At 43.3% G+C, this 18,282-nt stretch overlaps 1 protein-coding gene across 1 annotated transcript in view; it reads left to right on the forward strand.

Moving 5' to 3' along the window:
• The first annotated feature begins 2,372 nt into the window (after positions 1-2,372).
• Positions 2,373-18,282, forward strand: part of HEXA (hexosaminidase subunit alpha) — a 29,348-nt gene continuing 13,438 nt past the window's right edge. The window contains exon 1 of the mRNA XM_069482105.1: positions 2,373-2,668. Within this exon, the coding sequence (XP_069338206.1) occupies positions 2,416-2,668 (253 nt within the window). The 5' untranslated portion in view covers positions 2,373-2,415. The remainder of the gene's footprint in view (positions 2,669-18,282) is intronic.

An 18,282-nucleotide genomic window follows, 5' to 3' on the forward strand; every position in this document is an offset into this window, starting at 1 on the left:
GGATGGTGGGATTGGGAGGTAGGAAAGACATTCCAGGGAGAAAGGAGTATGGTAGTGGGCCAGGAAGGGAGATAATCATGGAACATCTTCTTTTACTATGTCCATAAACCTTACGTTCAATATGCCATCTTCTTTCACTCCTCTGTGCTTTGCACATGCTCCCCTTCCCATTCTTTCTAACTCATGCTTTCAGGGCCAGCTCAAAGGTCACGTAAAAGACTTCCCCAGGCAAAATTAGTCATTCCCTGCTCTGAGCTCTTGCATTGATGACTAATATATGAGCCAAAAATCTAGGCACATCTTCTCACACCGAATTCTTTTTCTGATATGTAAATTAATTTTGTTAGAAGCTATAGTTATGAAAATTAAATGTTTTTATTAATTCAATAAGCTGCCTTTCATAAAAGGAAAAAATAGAGAAAACAGCCAAATATTATACATTATAGTACCTGTCATTACTTTTATTATTCCTCTACTATCAAAATTGATGGCAATGTTGTACATATACTAAAGAACTCATATTAAAATAACTATTCATTTAGATTTTTGCTACCATCTCTATGCTAGACTCTGAACATCTATTATGACTATGATTTTTAAAAAACTTTTAACACTCACTCATTAACTTTCTAAGTACTTTTATTGGTAATTTTTATAATCTCTTTATTTGGGTCCAGCTCCTTCATCTCGTATGACTCTTTTAAGTAAATGACTCATCTCCCCTGGTACACACTGAGTATCACATAAAAGTGTGCTTTGGCAGATGCTCAGTCCTGAAACCCTACTTTCATCTACTGCTTTCACCTTGGAACCTGCCCTGACCCCTCCTGAAACTATTGATCCTATGGGCCTGATTATGAACTTGGCTCTTCCGATGCTTCTGGGATTCTGTACCTTGGAACCTTGGGTAATGTCTCCCCTGACTGGCAGAGTATCCAGACATTATTAGTGCTGATGAAAATTTAGATTTAAGCAATGGAGAAATTAGTGTAAGAATGCAAGCCTTTGGATCTGAAACTGTGGTTGTGAGATCTAATTTCTGTTTCCTTTGCTACGAGCTCCATTCTAGAGTAATTAACCTTCTAAAGGAAATTTCTTGATGAATCACTGTAAATTACAAAAGTGAGACTGTTTCTTTATCTGATTTCCCCTCAGAACCATGTATGTATGACTACTATTACGTACCTACAACCTTAATATAAATTATCATGATTTTAAAAGCCCTTTATTTTTAAGAAGTTCATTTTCCTGATGTTTACATTTAATACTAAAATGAAATTTTATGATTTAAAAGTAACCTACTCACCACACAAAAATAATAACAACAGCATTATTTTTCTTTTCTTTTGTAGCCAGGGATTCACCTATGCTCTGATGTGTGGAATTCTTCTTGATCTCCTTAGGGCTTTTTCCTGGATTCCCACTATTTATTTCCTGGCTCTCCTGCTCTCTTCCTTCCCCACTGCTGTAGTTTAGGCTCTCATTATCCTCCATCACCAATTTTAAAAAAGAGGGTGGTAGATCTCCTAACTGGTTTCTTATCCAGTTCAGCATGAGATTTCTAAAATGCAAATCTTTGGGATGACTCTCAATTGCTCACAGAATAAAGCCCTGACTCTTTGACTTTCTCTGTAAGCCCCAGCAAGACCAGGCCCCTGTCCTTATCTCTGGGCATTCTCCATCTGGCCCCTAAAATCCAAGCAATATCCTACTGCATGCAGTAAATACACACCAGGGTATATGGAGTTTTGTCTGGAGGCCGGGGATTTGAGGGCAGTTGACTAGATTTCTAATTTGTCATGAAGTCAAGAGCTCACATCAGAGGCAGAGAATGGGACGCCTCAAGCTTGCTCTTAAAGTATACATTTTGCCAGTCTTAAGCAGTTCCCATTTTGGTGATCTTGTGATCCCCTCTCGAGCAGAACCGTTCAGACGACCTAATTCCAGTCTCTTCTTGCCTCACAGCATTTCATATCAGAACGACTTGTGGCTTTAATCCTCTGTTTCTCTGCTTCTGAATTTACCTCGGCCTGGGAAGAAGGCTAGAGAACTCTTTCTCACAGTTCAGTATTCACGCGAGACGTGCCCCGTGTGGGAAACTTTCTTTCCCGGCTGGCCCGCCCCGCCTCCCCCCGTTGCCTCCGCAGCCTGGCGGGCCTCACAGGTCCACCGCAGCCCGCACGGCGCCGCGGGCCGCCCAGGGAGCGGAGCCCGCGCCAGGCCCAGCAGGAACGGCGGCGCGCTGCGGGACCCCACGTCCAGGCCTGCAGGGAAAGGGTCCGGAGCCCGTCCTCCCGGGTCGCCGGCGCCTAGCCGCCTCCGGTCACGTGACACGCCGATGGTCACGCGGGCGCCGCTCACCTGACCAGGGCCTCACGTGGCCCAGCCCGCTGGGACGGAGGTGACCGGCGGGCCATGGCAGGCTCCAGGCTTTGGTTTTCGCTGCTGCTGGCGGCAGCGTTCGCGGAGCCGGCGACGGCCCTATGGCCCTGGCCCCAATACATCCAGACCTCCGACCGGCGCTACGTCCTCTATCCGAACAACTTCCGATTCCAGTACCACGTCAGTTCGGCCGCGCAGCCCGGCTGCTCCGTCCTCGACGAGGCCTTCCAACGCTACCGTGACCTGCTCTTCGGTTCCGGGTCTTGGCCCCGTCCTAACCTCACAGGTCAGTCGTACCTGCCCCGCCTCGTTCCGAAGCCCTGAGAGAGCCTGCCCTGGGACAGCTCCCCCAAACCTCCTGAGACGCCCTCCTTTGTGCTTGTCCCCAACCCTCTGATCATGTGCACGCCACCTCCTCTTGCCTTTTTTTCTTAAGCTGTCGTCTCAGACTCCCCAAGGTTTAGCTCTCCTCCATTCACTCCTTCACCGAGCTGGGGCCAGATTCATTTGGAATCCTTTCCTTGGGCTATGTTAGGTTTTCATTCAAAAATACATACTGTAGGGGGGTGGGGAAGGGAGGGATATATACCTACATGATGGGTGCAACGCGCACTATCTGGGGAACAGACACGCCTGGAGCTTTGACTTGGGGGGAAAGGCGGTACATGGGCAACGTATGTAACCAGCAATTCTGTATCCCCCATAACAATAAGATGAAATAAAAAATAAAAAAAAAGGAGTCGGTCCAAAAAAAAAAAAATACATACTGTAGGACTTACAGTGCAATCAGGATATCAAATTATTGATACTGTGCCAGCAGACATCTAAGGTGACCCTTCTGACAATGTTCAAGGGACACAGGGTCCTTGCGAGGCTGTGACTAGGGCTGGGTAGAGGAAACCAGAGAAGACACTCAAAATTGGTGAGAAATGATACGAGAACATATGCAAAATAACATAAAAGAATCTGGCACATAGCAGGTTCAGTAAATGTTTAAACTTTAAGAGAAACAGAACATTTCCATAAGGAAATGAGTTTCCAGCAGCCACTGTGGATGTAATTAGCCAGGTCTGAAAAGAGAGTATTCCAGGGGCAGGAAGAAGCACTTGAGCAGAGGCAGAGTTTGTAATTGAGCTCAAAGTTCTGGCCTGGTGTGTGTGATAAGGCTGGGAACTGGGGAGTGAAGAGGTTGATCAAAGTGTGGGGTTGGAATGAGGAGTCAGAAGTGCTTTGGACATTGGCTTCATATAAAATGGAAGGGGCTAGCAATTTTCTTTTAGGCAACTATGTAATAATGAGTACTGAAAATTGTGTTTGTGGATAATTATTCCACAACAAATTTATGATTCGAGTCAGCAATGCAAAGAAATAAAATTCTGCTTTATGGGCTTAAAATTTAGAGTTTTCTTGATAATCTCCTGGAATCTAGCTCTCCGGTTATATTGTATGGGTGTTAGGGCCATATAGTAACATCACTTTGTATGATATTTCAAGTGTGCTTAAACTATTTTCACAAAAGTTCTCATTTAATATATAGAATTAAAAGTATTTAATTAAACAGATGGTACTCAGGAAACAACAGATAATTTAGAGAAAGAGATAGACTCTTGGCATCATGGTAGTTCTTAACTGGTAAGATGCATTAGGCTGAAGAGGATAAAAGGTCTGCTATTGAATGTGGTAGATCACATATTTCTCTGAATCCTTCATGGCAAGTAATTGAGTGCCTTATACAAGATTGGCACTCAGAATATTTTATTTTGGTTAGAGAGCAATTACAGCATGGCTTATGAAAAAAGAGATCCTTCATCTAATTGGTATTTGCCAGTCCCAGTGCTGGGTACTCCAGAGGTTACAAGAAAAGTCTAAGATGTAGGCCCAAGCTCTACAGTTCAGCTGGTAAAATATGAAGCAGAAGTACACAATGTATTATGAAATGAAATGCTCAAAAGATAAGTAGGGGCCGGGCGCGGTGGCTCATGCCTGTAATCCTAGCACTCTGGGAGGCCGAGGTGGGCGGATCGTTTGAGCTCAGGAGTTCGAGACCAGCCTGAGCAAGAGCGAGACCCCATCTCTACTAAAAAAATAGAAAGAAATTATATGGACAGCTAAAAATATATATAGAAAAAATTAGCCGGGCATGGTGGTGCATGCCTGTAGTCCCAGCTACTCGGGAGACTGAGACAGGAGGATCCCTTGAGCTCAGGAGTTTGAGGTTGCTGTGAGCTAGGCTGACGCCATGGCACTCACTCTAGCCTGGGCAAAAGAGTGAGACTCTGTCTCAAAAAAAAAAAAACAAAAAAACAAAAGATAAGTAGGATATTTACTACTATTGTATAAATGAGGGTAATTCCTATACTTCTAAATTAAGCCTTCACCTCCATTGCTATAGTTTAATCAAGTAAATAGGAATGGGGGGATTATCTGACAATGGGGTGCTAAAAATTCCCTAATGAAAGAGATTTAGAGCCAGATTAGAAATTCAATAAGATGCTTATTTTAATTTATTACTGTCTTCTTGTGAATGAATTTGCCTTATTGGTTGAGAGTTCTTGTCCGTTGAGAAATAATGAAGACTGGGTTGGGTCTTCATTATTACATTACCAAAGACTTACAAATGTTTTCTTTTTCTACTGTTCTTCCCTTTGGAATCTTCTCTTTGGAACATAGTTTCCTGTGGAGGCTTTCAGGTGACTTTGAGCTATAATTCTATTTCTGCAGAAACAAGGATGAAGCAACTGAAGGGAAAGCAGTATCAGCAAGGCCCAAACCACAGTATATTTCTTTATGGTCTGATTTTAGTAAAGAAAGCAACCTATGCATGTTATATCTCCACTGACAGATTTCCATTTCCTTCCTCCAAATAACTTACTTGTAGGCTCTGGGCTAGTGTTTTTCTCAATGCCGTATGACTCTGGTTTAGATCTGAACCTGGAACTCAGTGGAATTCATACTATCCTTTTCTGACAAACAAGTCTGGTATTGTGGTTCAGTTCTATTTTGCATTCACCTTCAAGGGTTAGCTATAGTCCCACCAGTTGCTAAATGGTCTGTGGAGGTGTTTGGTATTTGCCACCTATCTTTGTCATTGAGAGGTATTTCCCTTGAGAGGGTGTGTGTTGCATGTTGTTCAACTTGTTAAATGGAATTATTTTAGGATCTAGACACTTGAATGAAGCTAGTTCTGTGATTATTAAGCCACATCCTGTTTGCAAATTAAAGAGTTGTTAACTTGGAATGGCACCATCTAAGATTGCTCCAGATACCTATCTGGAGCATAGTGCTTGATGGAGCTGATGAAGTCTGAATTTTCCAGATAAAATGGTAGGTCTAATTATGCCATTTGTCTGCATTCTTTTCTTTTCCTGAAACTAGTTGATTGAAGCTGTAGTACTTTATGGGTATTGTAAGGTTCCCATCTTGGTCTAAATTTCACATACACATCCCTGTGAGTTACTTAGGATGCCATGGTCCCAGAACTGAATAATCACTGCCCCCTTCTTCAGCCCTTTTATACTAGAATGGAAGTAAGATTATTATATGAGTATCTGGATCCTTCTGCAGCCATTATCAATATTTGATTTCCTCATCCTCAGATATTAAACAAGGGACTAAGTTAATAAGTGGCATAGTTCTTTTTTTTTTTTTTTTGAGACAAAGTCTTGCTCTGTTGCCCAGGCTAGAGTGCCGTGGCATCAGCCTAGCTCACAGCAACCTCAAACTCCTGGGCTACAGCAATCCTCCTGCCTCAGCCTCTCAAGTAGCTGGGACTACAGGCGTGTGCCACCATGCCCGGCTAATTTTTTCTATTTTAGTTGCCCAGCTAATTTCTTTCTATTTTTAGTAGAGATGGGTTCTTGCTCTTGCCAAGGCTGGTCTGGAACTCCTGACCTCAAGCGATCCTCCCGCCTCGGTCTCCCTGAGTTCTAGGATTACAGGCGTGAGCCACTGTGCGGCCAGTTCACTATGATCTGAATCTTCTAAAATACCTTCTTTGTCTATTCCTCCTATAACTTTGCCTGGAACATCAATATTTAGTAATTATTTGTTGGATATATTAGCATTAAAAGGCTACTTTGTATAAAAATTTTTATGAAGGCTTCATGGTTTTGATTTATTTCTAAGGTCATCATGAAGGAGATGATTTGCGGGTTTTCACTTAGGATTACCTTTCCTTTCAAATTTGGAACATAAGCATGTGATTTCAGTCACACTATAGTGTGATCCCAACTCATGCTGCTCTTGACTCATCACAGAATTGGAGATGTTGTAGGAGGGAAACAAATAAGACCGGGCAGCTGGGCTGGGGAGAAAGAGGAATGCTGATTAGTTCTGTTCATCTAACGGGCTAGTGGCTAAGTACACTTTAACCTTTCCCATGGCAAAGACAAGGCATATTACTCCCAAAGCCTTGGTTGCCAGTAAGTATGTTGTTTTAAAAGTAGAGAAGAAAACAATGTGGGAAGAAAGTTTTGGAGTAGAATGATTTTTCTTGTGAAAGGGGTATGTAGAGAAAGGAAGAATACATAAGGAGAAATAAAGTGACGAATATATTGTCTCTGGAAAGGACATAGGTAGCAGGACCATAGTTTTCAGCTGAGGGGTAAAATAATTGTTGTATGTCATTTTGAATCCCAAAGCCTAGATTAGCTTGGCCCACAGTCTTCAACCAGCCTCTCTTTTCACAGCCCTGGTTTTTTCTTTACTACCTAAATCATAGTGCCTTTCGAGTAGCCCTGGATAGTACTGAGCCCAAGAAACTCCACTTGATCAAGGTATATGTGTCCATGAAAAAGGTGAGTCTTATTTCCTTGCAATACAGTTGCTCCCCTGTCTTGGATACTCTGCTGAAACACTGTCGACATTGGAGGACTTAGGGGCTGGAACATCATCTATTCAGGAGTCCACCGAAGAGTGTTTATAAATCTCTTGTTTAAATATGTGCCTTCAGGCTAATTGCCTAATTTCCAAACTGTTGCTGTTGTTGCTGCTGCTGCTTTTTCTTTAAATCTGCCTACATTCCAGGCATTTCTGAGGATAACAAGAAAATAGTATGAATGTCTTTGCAGTCTTTGAAGGAGGATACAATAGTGGAGAGAACTTGGTGATTTTTAAAAATAAAATAAAAACAGTCTCAGCCCCAGAGATGCCTGTCTTTCTATTTCCTTCCACACCACCTCCTCACCTCCAAACAGAAGAATGAAGCAGGGCATTGGAGGGTTATTGCCAGTTGATATCTTGTTGGTTTTTGTTATTGTTGTTTGTTTGTTTGTTTGTTTGTTTTTAACAGCAGACGTGGACTGTTTTAGCTACACAACTCATGCTTGGGCATGTTGTCAGTTTCTTAGCTTGTTAAGGCATAACCTTCAGTCCCTTTCCCGTTGATTATGAAGAAAGGAGTTTCGCTGCCTAACCAATGCTTCGATTAGAAATGAAAGAGGTTGTTCATGTTTCTGCATTTTCTTTAATTTCCTCCACTAACCCTGGAAATAAGTGAGAAAATAGAGTCAATTTGCGTCATCTTCGAGAGGTTTAGGCAATTGGATGAGATGCCTTCCCCCATGTTTTAGAGCCACTGACAAGGTCAGCTGAAAAGAAGAGGTTGGTTGTGGAGAGGTTGGAGAGGTCTGTGTGTGAAGAGTTTTCAGTGATGGGATCTGCCTCAAGGTTTATAGATCTATAGTCCATTGTAATAAAGAAATGGATCAGATTTTCTTCTGTATTCCTGGCTGTTGTGAATACAACTCATTATCAGGAACTTCAGTCTTCACTTTTCATGTTCTTTGTTTCTGTTTTAAGATATGGCATTGCTTAAGCTTCCTGGCCATGTACTGAGCGCTGATCCCCAGCCAACAGTGGTGTACTATTGTTGTGTCCACATCTTGAGATTGGCTGGGCTTGGGTGTGGTGTAGAGGTCCTTCCTGTGGGAGTGTATGCTCAACCACAGGAAGTGTGGGTGCTTGTCAGCTCAGCTGTCACCAAGCGGCCATCTCCTTCTTTTGTAAAGCTCTTGGGATAGGGAGAGGGGGAAGAGATGGCTTACCAGGTATACTGTGTTATAGATGAAACGTTTAGTTACTGTACCATTCAGCCTTGTCCTGGTAGTAACTAGCACAGGGTCCTGCATAAGTGGCTTTGTTCTTTTGATTGGGACTTCAGTCATAGATTGGGGCAGATTCAGAGTTCTAAACCCTTTTAAATATTGAGTGGCAGCCTGTTCACCATACAGGGTGGCATCACATGCTAGTGGAGCCTTCAGTCTCCCCCTGAAGGTTTATGACTTTAACGGCCATAAGAAGCCCTTGAAAAACTCTTCAGGGAAGCTGCTTCTATGGTTTGTTTATGTCACAAGTCACCCTGCCCCAGGGCTGCTCCAGCCAAGTGATAGAATGGAGGTTTCTGTGGTAGAACTGATTTATTGGGAATTGGGAAGTAGAAAATGGAAAGAAACTAGCATTTATTGAGTGGTGCTCGATGTGTAAGTTATGCCCTTTAATCTTCGTAACAGCTTTTTGAGGTTAGCGTGAGCCCCATCTTTCAGAACTGCAGGTCATAGAGGCTAGGTAACACAGGGTTATACAGCTAGTAGTGGTAGAGAGAAATGCCAGACAGGTCTGCCAAGATTTTGCTCTTTTCACTATCCAACTTGGGGTATACTCATAAATATCTTTGCGAGGCCAGTTAGCAATTTGGAAAACTACTTGCCTGTGGTAGGATTAAGTTTTGATGACACCTTACAGTGTTAATTACTTCAAATGGGTAGTAACTTCTAACATCTAATTGCTTATTCATTAGCATTCAGGTTATGAATATTTTGATCCTTGGTCCATTGTTATCAGATTCCAGTAGTGTTTGTGGCTGTTTTACATCCATCCATCCTTAGTACAAATAGTATTTATTAAGCAACTATAATTTATCAATAGCACTAGGTCCAAAGTATTAATTAAACTGTCCTCATCCTTTAAGAATTTACAATCCCTGGAAGTGGTGATACAGACATACAATAAAGTCTGGTTTTCTTCGATTATAATTGAAGTGTGGGGTGCTTTGGGAGTGTAGAAGAGGAACACCTGACCCAAGCATGTGGGAGGTGGGAGGGTGTGAAGGTAACTTAATGAAAATGCTTTCATAGAGAGCTGTTTAATCAGATCTGAAAGTAGGTGTCGGTGGGGATGGAGGTAGTATTCCACATAGAAAGAACTGCATGTAGGAAATGCCTTCATGCCATAGTCAAGAAACTCAAGGTCACCATGGGTGAAATACACAACTCTAGGGTGGATCAGCAAGTTCTGAAGCTTGAAAGGTGATAGATGGAAGGTCATGACATGGCCTAGTAAGCCTTAGTAAGGAACATGAGCTGTATGCTAAGGTCAAGGAAGGCATGGAAAGTTCCTTAAACAGGATAAATGATGTGACTAAACTCTGGCTGCCTTGGGGATTTGTGGAAAACAGGATTAGGGGTAGGAAACCAAGTTAAAAGGCTGTTAACAGTAGTCTATATAAGAGATAATAGTAGCTAAAGTAGGTTGATGGCCATAGGGACAGGGAAAACTAAGAAGACTGAAGAGAGATTTAGGAGGTGGCTGCTTAGAAGTGGGGAGTTAGGTTGGGGTTGGTGATATGAATGACTCCCAGATTTCTGATTTAGCAATTTGAATGTTTGCATTCATTCATATGTTGCTGCCATTCACAAAGATAGGGAAAATAGTTGGAGAGGGAGGGAAGGAGTAAAAAGAGAGAAAGAGAGGCTGGGTGTGGTGGCTCATGCCTGTAATTCTAGCAGTTTGGGAGGCCCAGGCAGGAGGATCGCTTGAGGCCAGCCTGAGCATCATAGCAAGACCCTGTCTCTAAAAAAAATAAACAAATTAGTCTGGTGTGGTGGCGGGAGCCTGTAGTCCCAGCTACTCAGAAGGCTGAGGCAAGAAGATTGCGTGAGCCCAGGAATTTGAGGTTGCAGTGAGCTATGATGATGCCACTGTACTCTAGCCTGGGTTACACAGTAAGACCCTGTCTGGAAAAAAAAAAAAGGAGAGAGAGGGAGAGAAATTGGTTAAGAGGTTGAGAGTGAGAATCGTAAAAAGTAAGTTTGATTCTGGAAATGTTGAGTGTGAGGTATCCAGCAAACAGTTGGGTATATAGTATTAAAGCTTGGGAGAATGGCTAGGCACAGTGGCATGTGCCTGTAATCCCAGCTACTCAGGAGGCTGAGGCAGGAGGCTCTCTTGAGCTCAAGAGTTTGAGGTCAGCCTGGGCAACATAGTGAGACCTCCTCTCTAAAAAGTAAAAATTTTAAAAATAAAGCTGGGGAGAATGAGCTTGAATGCTTCTAGAGGACAAGAAGGTCCAAGAGGTGATCATGGCAGGGAGATTGAGGAGGAGGATAGTGTGGTTGCTAAGCCAGAACATGGCTAAGTTCTTCTGCCTAGGTGTTGAGATCATCTACGATAGCCAGTCTTGAGGGGAGAGGAAAACTGAGTATCAGGATCCAAAGTTTTGAGTAAATAAAGAAGTGACCAAGAAGTTGCAGAGTGTTATGACAAGGAAAGGCTCAAGATTCAACAGCTAAATGGCATGAGCCACAGAAGAGAGGTATTTTTTTCACTTGATGGTAGTGGAAGGGATGACCTAGAAGCGGCCCCATATCTCAACCCTAGGATGTGTGAAGGTGCTGCCTCTCAGAGCAAGTTGTAGGGGACGTGGTGTGTGGTGCCTGGGGAGAGCAGGCTTCAGTTAGGGGGGAAGTAGAAGAGGCTGAGGATGTTGGTAGTTACGTAACCGTGCAACAAGATTTCAGAGGCTTTGTGAGGGTAGGTGATGTGTTGGACAGGTGGTCTGGTGGAGAAGAGGAAACATTTATAGGAATGGAGGAAATGTGAGACCAGAAATGAGCAGAAGGTTTATATATTGGGCAAAGTGACAAAATATGATGGTGATATCACAGGTAGATTTCTCTGAGTATAAGATTGCCAAGAAAATAAGTTCCAGAGACAAGCAAGAGTTCATATATGCATGGGAATTTAATATATGATAAAGGAAGCATTTTTGATCAAAAGTGAAAAGATATGTTAGTCAGTAAATATGTAAGGATGACTGGTTATCCATTTGGAAAAAAATTAAATCCCTGTCTCATATCAAATACAAAAGTAAATGCCAGGTAGATCAAGATCTAAAGAAAAGAGATATAACAGTATTAGGAGGAAACTATTCTTATAATTCTAGGGGTAGAGGAGGCCTTTCTAAGCAAGCAAATAAGGGAAACATAAAGGAGAAGACTAACAGATTTAACTACATAAAAATTAAAGCAAAAGGAACTATAAGGCTAAAAACTAAAGGACAAAATGGGGGCAAATATTTGCAACCTTAAAAGAAAATGGTAAAAATTATAGAAAGAGCTCCACAAATCAATTAAAAGAAAATTAACTAACTAAAAAAACATGCAAAGAATATGGCTGGTAAGTTCAAAGCAATGCTTAAATTCAGTCATTATTAAAGAAATGCAAATTGAAACAGTGTTTTCTTGTTTGTTTGTTTTTGTTAGGCTGGCAATGATGAAAAAGAATTCAGACAGTCTAGGTCTGGAAGAATGTGAAGAGATAAGCCCATAATTTGTGGGTTTGGGTATAAATCAGTGCAATAATTTGGAAAAGTAAATTGGCAGCATCAAAACCAAAAATTTCATATCTTTGGCCTAGCATTTCCACTTCTAAGAATTTATCCTATAGAATCTTTCAAAACTGCTAAAAAATTCATATACACACACAAGAATATTTGTTTATTAGAACATTGTTTTTAATATTAAAAACTGAGAGGCTGGACACAGTGGCTCCTACCTATAATCCCGGCACTCTGGGAGGCCAAGGTGGGAGGATCACTTGAGGCCAGAAATTCGAGACCAGCCTGAGCAAGAGTGAGACTCCATCTCTATAAAAAATACAAAAATTAGCCAGGTGTGGTGGTGCATGCTTGTAGTCTCCGCTACTCGGGGAGCTGAGGCAGGAGGATCACTTGAGCCCAGGAGTTTGAAGTTGCAGTGAGCTATGATGACGCTACTGCACCCTAGCCTGGGGATAGAGCAAGACCCTTTCTCAAACAAAACAAAACAAAATAAAACTTAGAAACATTACCAAATGTCCACAAACAGGAGAGAAGTTAGATAAGATAAGGTATGTCTCATCAGTGGAATTCTGTTCAACACTTACAAATAATGACTCACGGGAGGAGGCACCATAGTCTAGACTAAAGTCAGCAGCACTGGGGAGAGGCCCGAGCACAGGGCAGTTGGATTCTCAGACTCCCACTTTACTGGGATAAGAAGTTTGACGGGGTGGCCTTGCCTCCTTCCCTACCCACGCCAATGCACTTCCCAAGCTTGGGATACCTTTTCTCCTCTTGGTAGCTTGGCAATCACCAATTCAAGGTTCAGGATCCTACACTGAGGTCCCCTCCAATGTTAAGCCTCCCTCCCTTTCAGGAGGTGGTTATAATTTTTATCGTAGCCCTTATCACACTGTTTTGTAATTACTGTTTGTATTTGTTTCTCCCACTAGACTGTGAGCTCCTCAAGGGCAGGGACCAGGGCTTGTTTTTCTTTTTAACTGCCCCAGCACCTAGCACAGTTCCTGATGCACAGTAAGTGCTCAATATATATTGGCTGGAATGAAGAAATGACTGGGAAATGAATGATTTCAAGGGCTTTCATTAGGCGGAGTATGGGGAGATGAAGCCTGGATATGATGTATACAAAGGTCGGAGGGGGAGGAGAGCAGAGTGGGCATGGGAACAAACTTTGGCACTGGCCTAGGAGTGGAGTGTAGCAGAGCATATGGGGGCAAGGTAGACATTAAAGAGTGGGAAAGTGGCAAAGGCTGGGTTGACTTTCTTAGTTTCCAATCCAGAAGCCAAACCAAATGCCAATTATGACCAAAACCAGTGTGTTTTCTCCATGCTGCCGGGATTCTGTGAATCAAATACATTGATATGATAGAAATATTTTGATTCAGTGGGAGCAGGGTGGATGGAGGGAAAAGCTATTGTGCACTGAGATAAAGATTTGTAGTTTCTAGGTACCCTAATGTAGCAGCGAGTTCCCCCTTCCAAAGAAGTAGAAAGTCCTAAATCTTTGGATTTATGGATCCAGACGCCTTAAGAGCTGTGTCTGAAAAGGCTCTTTCTGTGAGCCTGGGTGTCTTCTTAGCATCCCCCACCCCAATCTGAAGACTTCAGAAATACTAGGTTTGGGTGTATAAAAGTAATCTCTACATTAAGTATTTGCCATTTATGCCTAATTATCATGTAGCACAATCATTATGCATACCTAGCATTAAATGTGCCCTTTTTTAATTCCAGCATCATTCATTTTTTCAGCAAACATTTATTGAATGACTGCCATGTGTCAGGCACTGGGAATACAAAGACACTGAGATTGGTCCCTGCTATTGAGGAACTCACAGCCTAGGTGAGGAGATAGACAAATAAACAGCATATTTTGAGATAAGTGTTATGAAAAAGGTATGTATATGTTATTTCATGATCACATAGGAAGGTCTCTTAGGAAAGGGTGGGGGAATGACAGAAATGTTTTATAAAAGGAAAACCAGGCGGGCGCGGTGGCTCACGCCTGTAATCATAGCACTCTGGGAGGCTGAGGCGGGTGGATTGCTCGAGGCCAGGAGTTCGAGACCAGCCTGAGCAAGAGCGAGACCCCGTCTCTACTAAAAATAGAAAGAAATTATCTGGACAGCTAAAAATATATATAGAAAAAATTAGCCGGGCATGGTGGCACATGCCTATAGTCCCAGCCACTCGGGAGGCTGAGGCAGAAGGATTGCTTGAGCCCAGGAGTTTGAGGTTGCTGTGAGCTAGCTGATGCCATGGCACTCTAGCCCGGGCAACAGAGTGAGACTCTATCTCAAAAAAAAAAAAAAAGGAAAACCAGAGCTATTTCCTAGGAGAGATGTGGAGGGGATGCGAAGTTTGTTTCAAATGGAGGAAGCAATATGTGCAAAGAAAAGTGTGGAGAAAATGTGGCATTTTCAGGGCTCTGTAAAGAGTTCGTTGTGCTATGGTGAGAGTTCTGCACAGGAGCAGAAGACAAGTGGTTTTTTATGATCATCCGGTAGATTCTGGAATTTATTCTGAAAGTTATGGGGAGCCATTGGAGGATTTTCAGCAAAGATTTTTTATGATCTGATCTTCATATTAAAAGGTCCCAGAGGGTAGTAGATTGAAATGAGGTATTCATAGAGGCAAGGAAAGACTACCTGGGGGATTTTCTTGTGGTCATCCAGGTGAGAAATTATAAGAGGCTGAGGCTTTCGCCTAGTGGGGTGGGAAAATAGCGATGTGTCAAGAGAGAATAAGGGTTTGTAATTATAAGACTTTTCTGAATCTTTTTTTACTGTTGTAGTCTTAGTGCTTAGCACAGCGTTTGACACATAGCAGACAGTCTGTAAATATTATTTCAAGTGAATGAATTTGTGGTCTATCCAGTTCAGTGGAAGGTGTCGGAGAAGAAGGTTTCTGGTCTAGGTAAATAGACGGTGCTGTTATCAAAGTAAGAGGGAGGGTCAGCCAGGGAGAGGAGTGGAGAGTTAGTTCAGTGTGTATTTGGGACGTGTGAGAGAGGCGTACAAGTCCAGAGCTCCAGAAGAAGAGCGGGCATGGAAAGATAGGTTTAGGAGTCATCAGCCTACTGTATGATGACACTGTCCAGGGAGAGTGTAAGCGGGGAGAAAGAGAAGTCCGAGACCCTGGAGAACACCAGCACATTGAGGCTGGTGAAGGAAAAGTAGAGTGACTACGTAGTCAAGGAATTAGAAGGAAAACCAAGAGATAGCAGTGTCCCTTAAGCTGAGGGAGTTTAGTTTCAAGAAGGGCAGGGATGTCTGGTGCTCCTAAGAGATGCCAGAAGGAGTGAGCAGTTTCTAAAATATTAGCTCTCTGACAGCAAAGATTTTGTCTGTTTTGGTCACTGCCATATCCCCAGCACTTAGAACACCCTGGCCATGGCAAGCATTTGGTAAGGAACTGTTGAGTAAATGAATGAGTTGGAAAGGATCCCTTGAATCCAGCTGGAGAACCGTGGGACTTTGGTGAAGCCATGTTCAGAGGTGGTGAGGAAGCCAGATCATAGTGGATTGAGGAATACATGGGATGTAAGTAAGTGGCTGCGAAGAGAGGACTAACGATGGCCGACTCCATGAGCACTTAACCACGCTTTAGGCACTGAAGTAAGCGCTAATCCAGCTCCTTAGTTGCCTAGGCTACATTTCCTCTACAGTTGTGACAGGAAGGCAAAGAAAGAGTGAGTGTTTGAGATGACATGCAGTTGAGACCAGGAGGATTGCAAATATTTTAACGCTGATGAGAAACAATCAGTAGAAAGAAATAATATGAAGACTTTGGGGAAAAGGGAAATAATTTATGCAAGAGGAGACTGAGGAGAGATCCAGCGCACAGGTGAAAGGAAACTCCTTCCATCAAGATGGGGGTGGAAAAGGTCAAGACTGGAGTTTGTTGCAGACATTTTTGTCAGCGGGGAGAGGGCAAGGAAGTAGGGGTGGATGAGAGTGCTTTCTGCTGAGAATAAGGGAGGTGGTGATCAGGTGTAGACTTGAGAAAAGTGGTACACGTTGGAAATAACTGTTGCCGAGAAAAGCAAAAAGCAGTGGTGGAAATGGAAGATTGCAAGGGCAGCCTCAGGGCCTAGCCGAGTTAGGAGACCATGATTTTACAGTGGCCCAATCCTGCTGTGCTGTGGTTTTTCTCCCTTCCCCCCAGTAGGGCGTAGTAGCCCCGGTCAGGGGCACAGAAGGCAGATGTTAGCTTGACCCAGGGTTTAAGGTGTTGCCACTGGGCACAACAGAAGAGAAGAAACACATTGCGGTGAGCTTTGGCTAGAGTGTGTCTGAGGTGAGGGATCACCACACCTGGGCACGCAGGGAAGAGGGTGAGGATGGGACAGGGCTGCGAACAGGAGGGGAATAGAGCGGTCACAGTACTAGAGTCTGGAGAAAGTTCAGCAGTGGAACTTGGTAGTAAGCAGGTGCTTGTGCTGAGGATTCCATGTCCAGAGATGACCTGTGATGAATAAGGCAAAATTTTGCTAAAAAGAGACTGCAAGGGTAGAAAACTAACAGTGCCGTTATCTCTTCACTGAGGGGACTAAGAAAGGAGCCACAGATGCTATTATTTTTTTAATTGTAAATGCTTCTTTGCTGTTTGAATTTTTTCAATTAGTGTGTACTACTTTTTAATTAAAAACAACACAAACTTTTCAAGAAGCCCAAAGACAAGAGGAGGTTTACATGGAAGCAGGGAGACGAGCGGGCGGCAGAGGTGGGAGGCTGTGGTTGTGGAATGGGACCCTGGAGTGCGTTATCTGTCTGTGGGATCATGAGGTGTTCGCTCTGAAGAGGAGTAGCTGGAATCTGGTCCCACCCTGCCGTTGTTGACAAGGAAGGAAGTGGGAGCCCCAGGACTCGCTCAGCTTGGCAGCAGCAGAACCAGACCCGAACCAACCTTTCCTGATTTCCCAGCCCACTGCTCTGTTGCCCATGCTTCCTCCTGAGCACTAGAGGCTGTGGAACTTCCTGCTGTCCCAGCCAAGCTCGTGGCGCATGTGCCCATGACACTGCTGGCTGATTGGGCTGTTTGCCATACCGTGCTTCCCACACCTCAGCACTTCTGGTGCACAGTGTGTGGGTGTGTGCAGAGGCGGCTACTGTCCCCTGCCTGTTTCCTGCTCTCTTCAGAGCTCAGTAGAGGAGCAACGTGGAGGTGGAAAACCACAGTGATGATGCTTTATTTACATCCTTTCAAATGACCTGGTGTCCCTCCTGTTTTGCCAGCCCTCATGTTGCTGCCTCCCCCAGACCTTCCCTCTCCTAATTTGTTTGAGCATCAGCCCTGCCTCTGTGTCTGCTTCTTCCGGCCCAAACACAGATGAGTCACTGAGAACACTTAGGAAGGGATTCTTCACGTGAGATTGGTGGCAGAGAGTGGAGGAACTGTAATTCTGGAGAAAGAGCCCTTAACACATTAACTGCCGTGTGAGTTGTATTTAACTCATGCTAGTTTTGAGCCCGGGGCCTCGTGAAGCCTACGTAACGCACATGTCTCTGTACCTTGGGAGCTGCGTGAACTATTTTTCAAGTTGCATGTAATTCACACACAGAAAACAATAAAAAATAAATTTTTAATTAAATAAGAAAGGATCATTTTGTTTTTGAAGCTTTTATTCTATTTTCATAATAAAACAGCGTGGCCCCAAGGAAAAAAATTTTTTTTCTAGTATGGCAGTCAATGTGTTAAATTAGGGGCAATGTTCTGGGAAAAAAAGTGCTTTCATTTTTAGCAGATCTTCAGAGTAGTCACTCTCCATCTAAATGACTACAGACTTAGGGAATGACGTACAGGTGTGTTTTCAAAAAATGAAAACATAATAACAACCAAAGAGTTAGGTATTTTCCTGTCTTCTAAGCAATAGTTCAGATAAACCTGATGTTTGTGCAGCTTTTCTTGTTTTGTCATCAGGGCGGTGAGCCATGGTGGTTGCATATTTGTGATTTCTCCTTATTTGGCAGACTGAGGCCCAGAGGATTAACACTAAAGCTCAGGACTTTTGTCCTCTTTGGGACGGCTGCCTGTATAGATACTCAGATAAGCCCTCCACACAATGATATGGGGCTCCGTGCTGTGTGGGCTTGGGAGTGAGGCCAAGGAGACAGAGAGAGGGGGATAGTTTTTCTTCACCCTCTCCCTAGGTTACGTCCTCCTTGGTCTTCCTGCAGAGTCCTCTGTAGAGATGGATTTGGAGAGATAGCCTGTCTGCTTGGAGATCTTGGAATAACCCGACAGATTATGCTTTCAGAGTGGTTTTAGCCCTGAAAGCCTGCTTG

This window comes from Eulemur rufifrons, chromosome 2, assembly GCF_041146395.1.
Source record: "Eulemur rufifrons isolate Redbay chromosome 2, OSU_ERuf_1, whole genome shotgun sequence".
Taxonomy (NCBI): domain Eukaryota; kingdom Metazoa; phylum Chordata; class Mammalia; order Primates; family Lemuridae; genus Eulemur; species Eulemur rufifrons.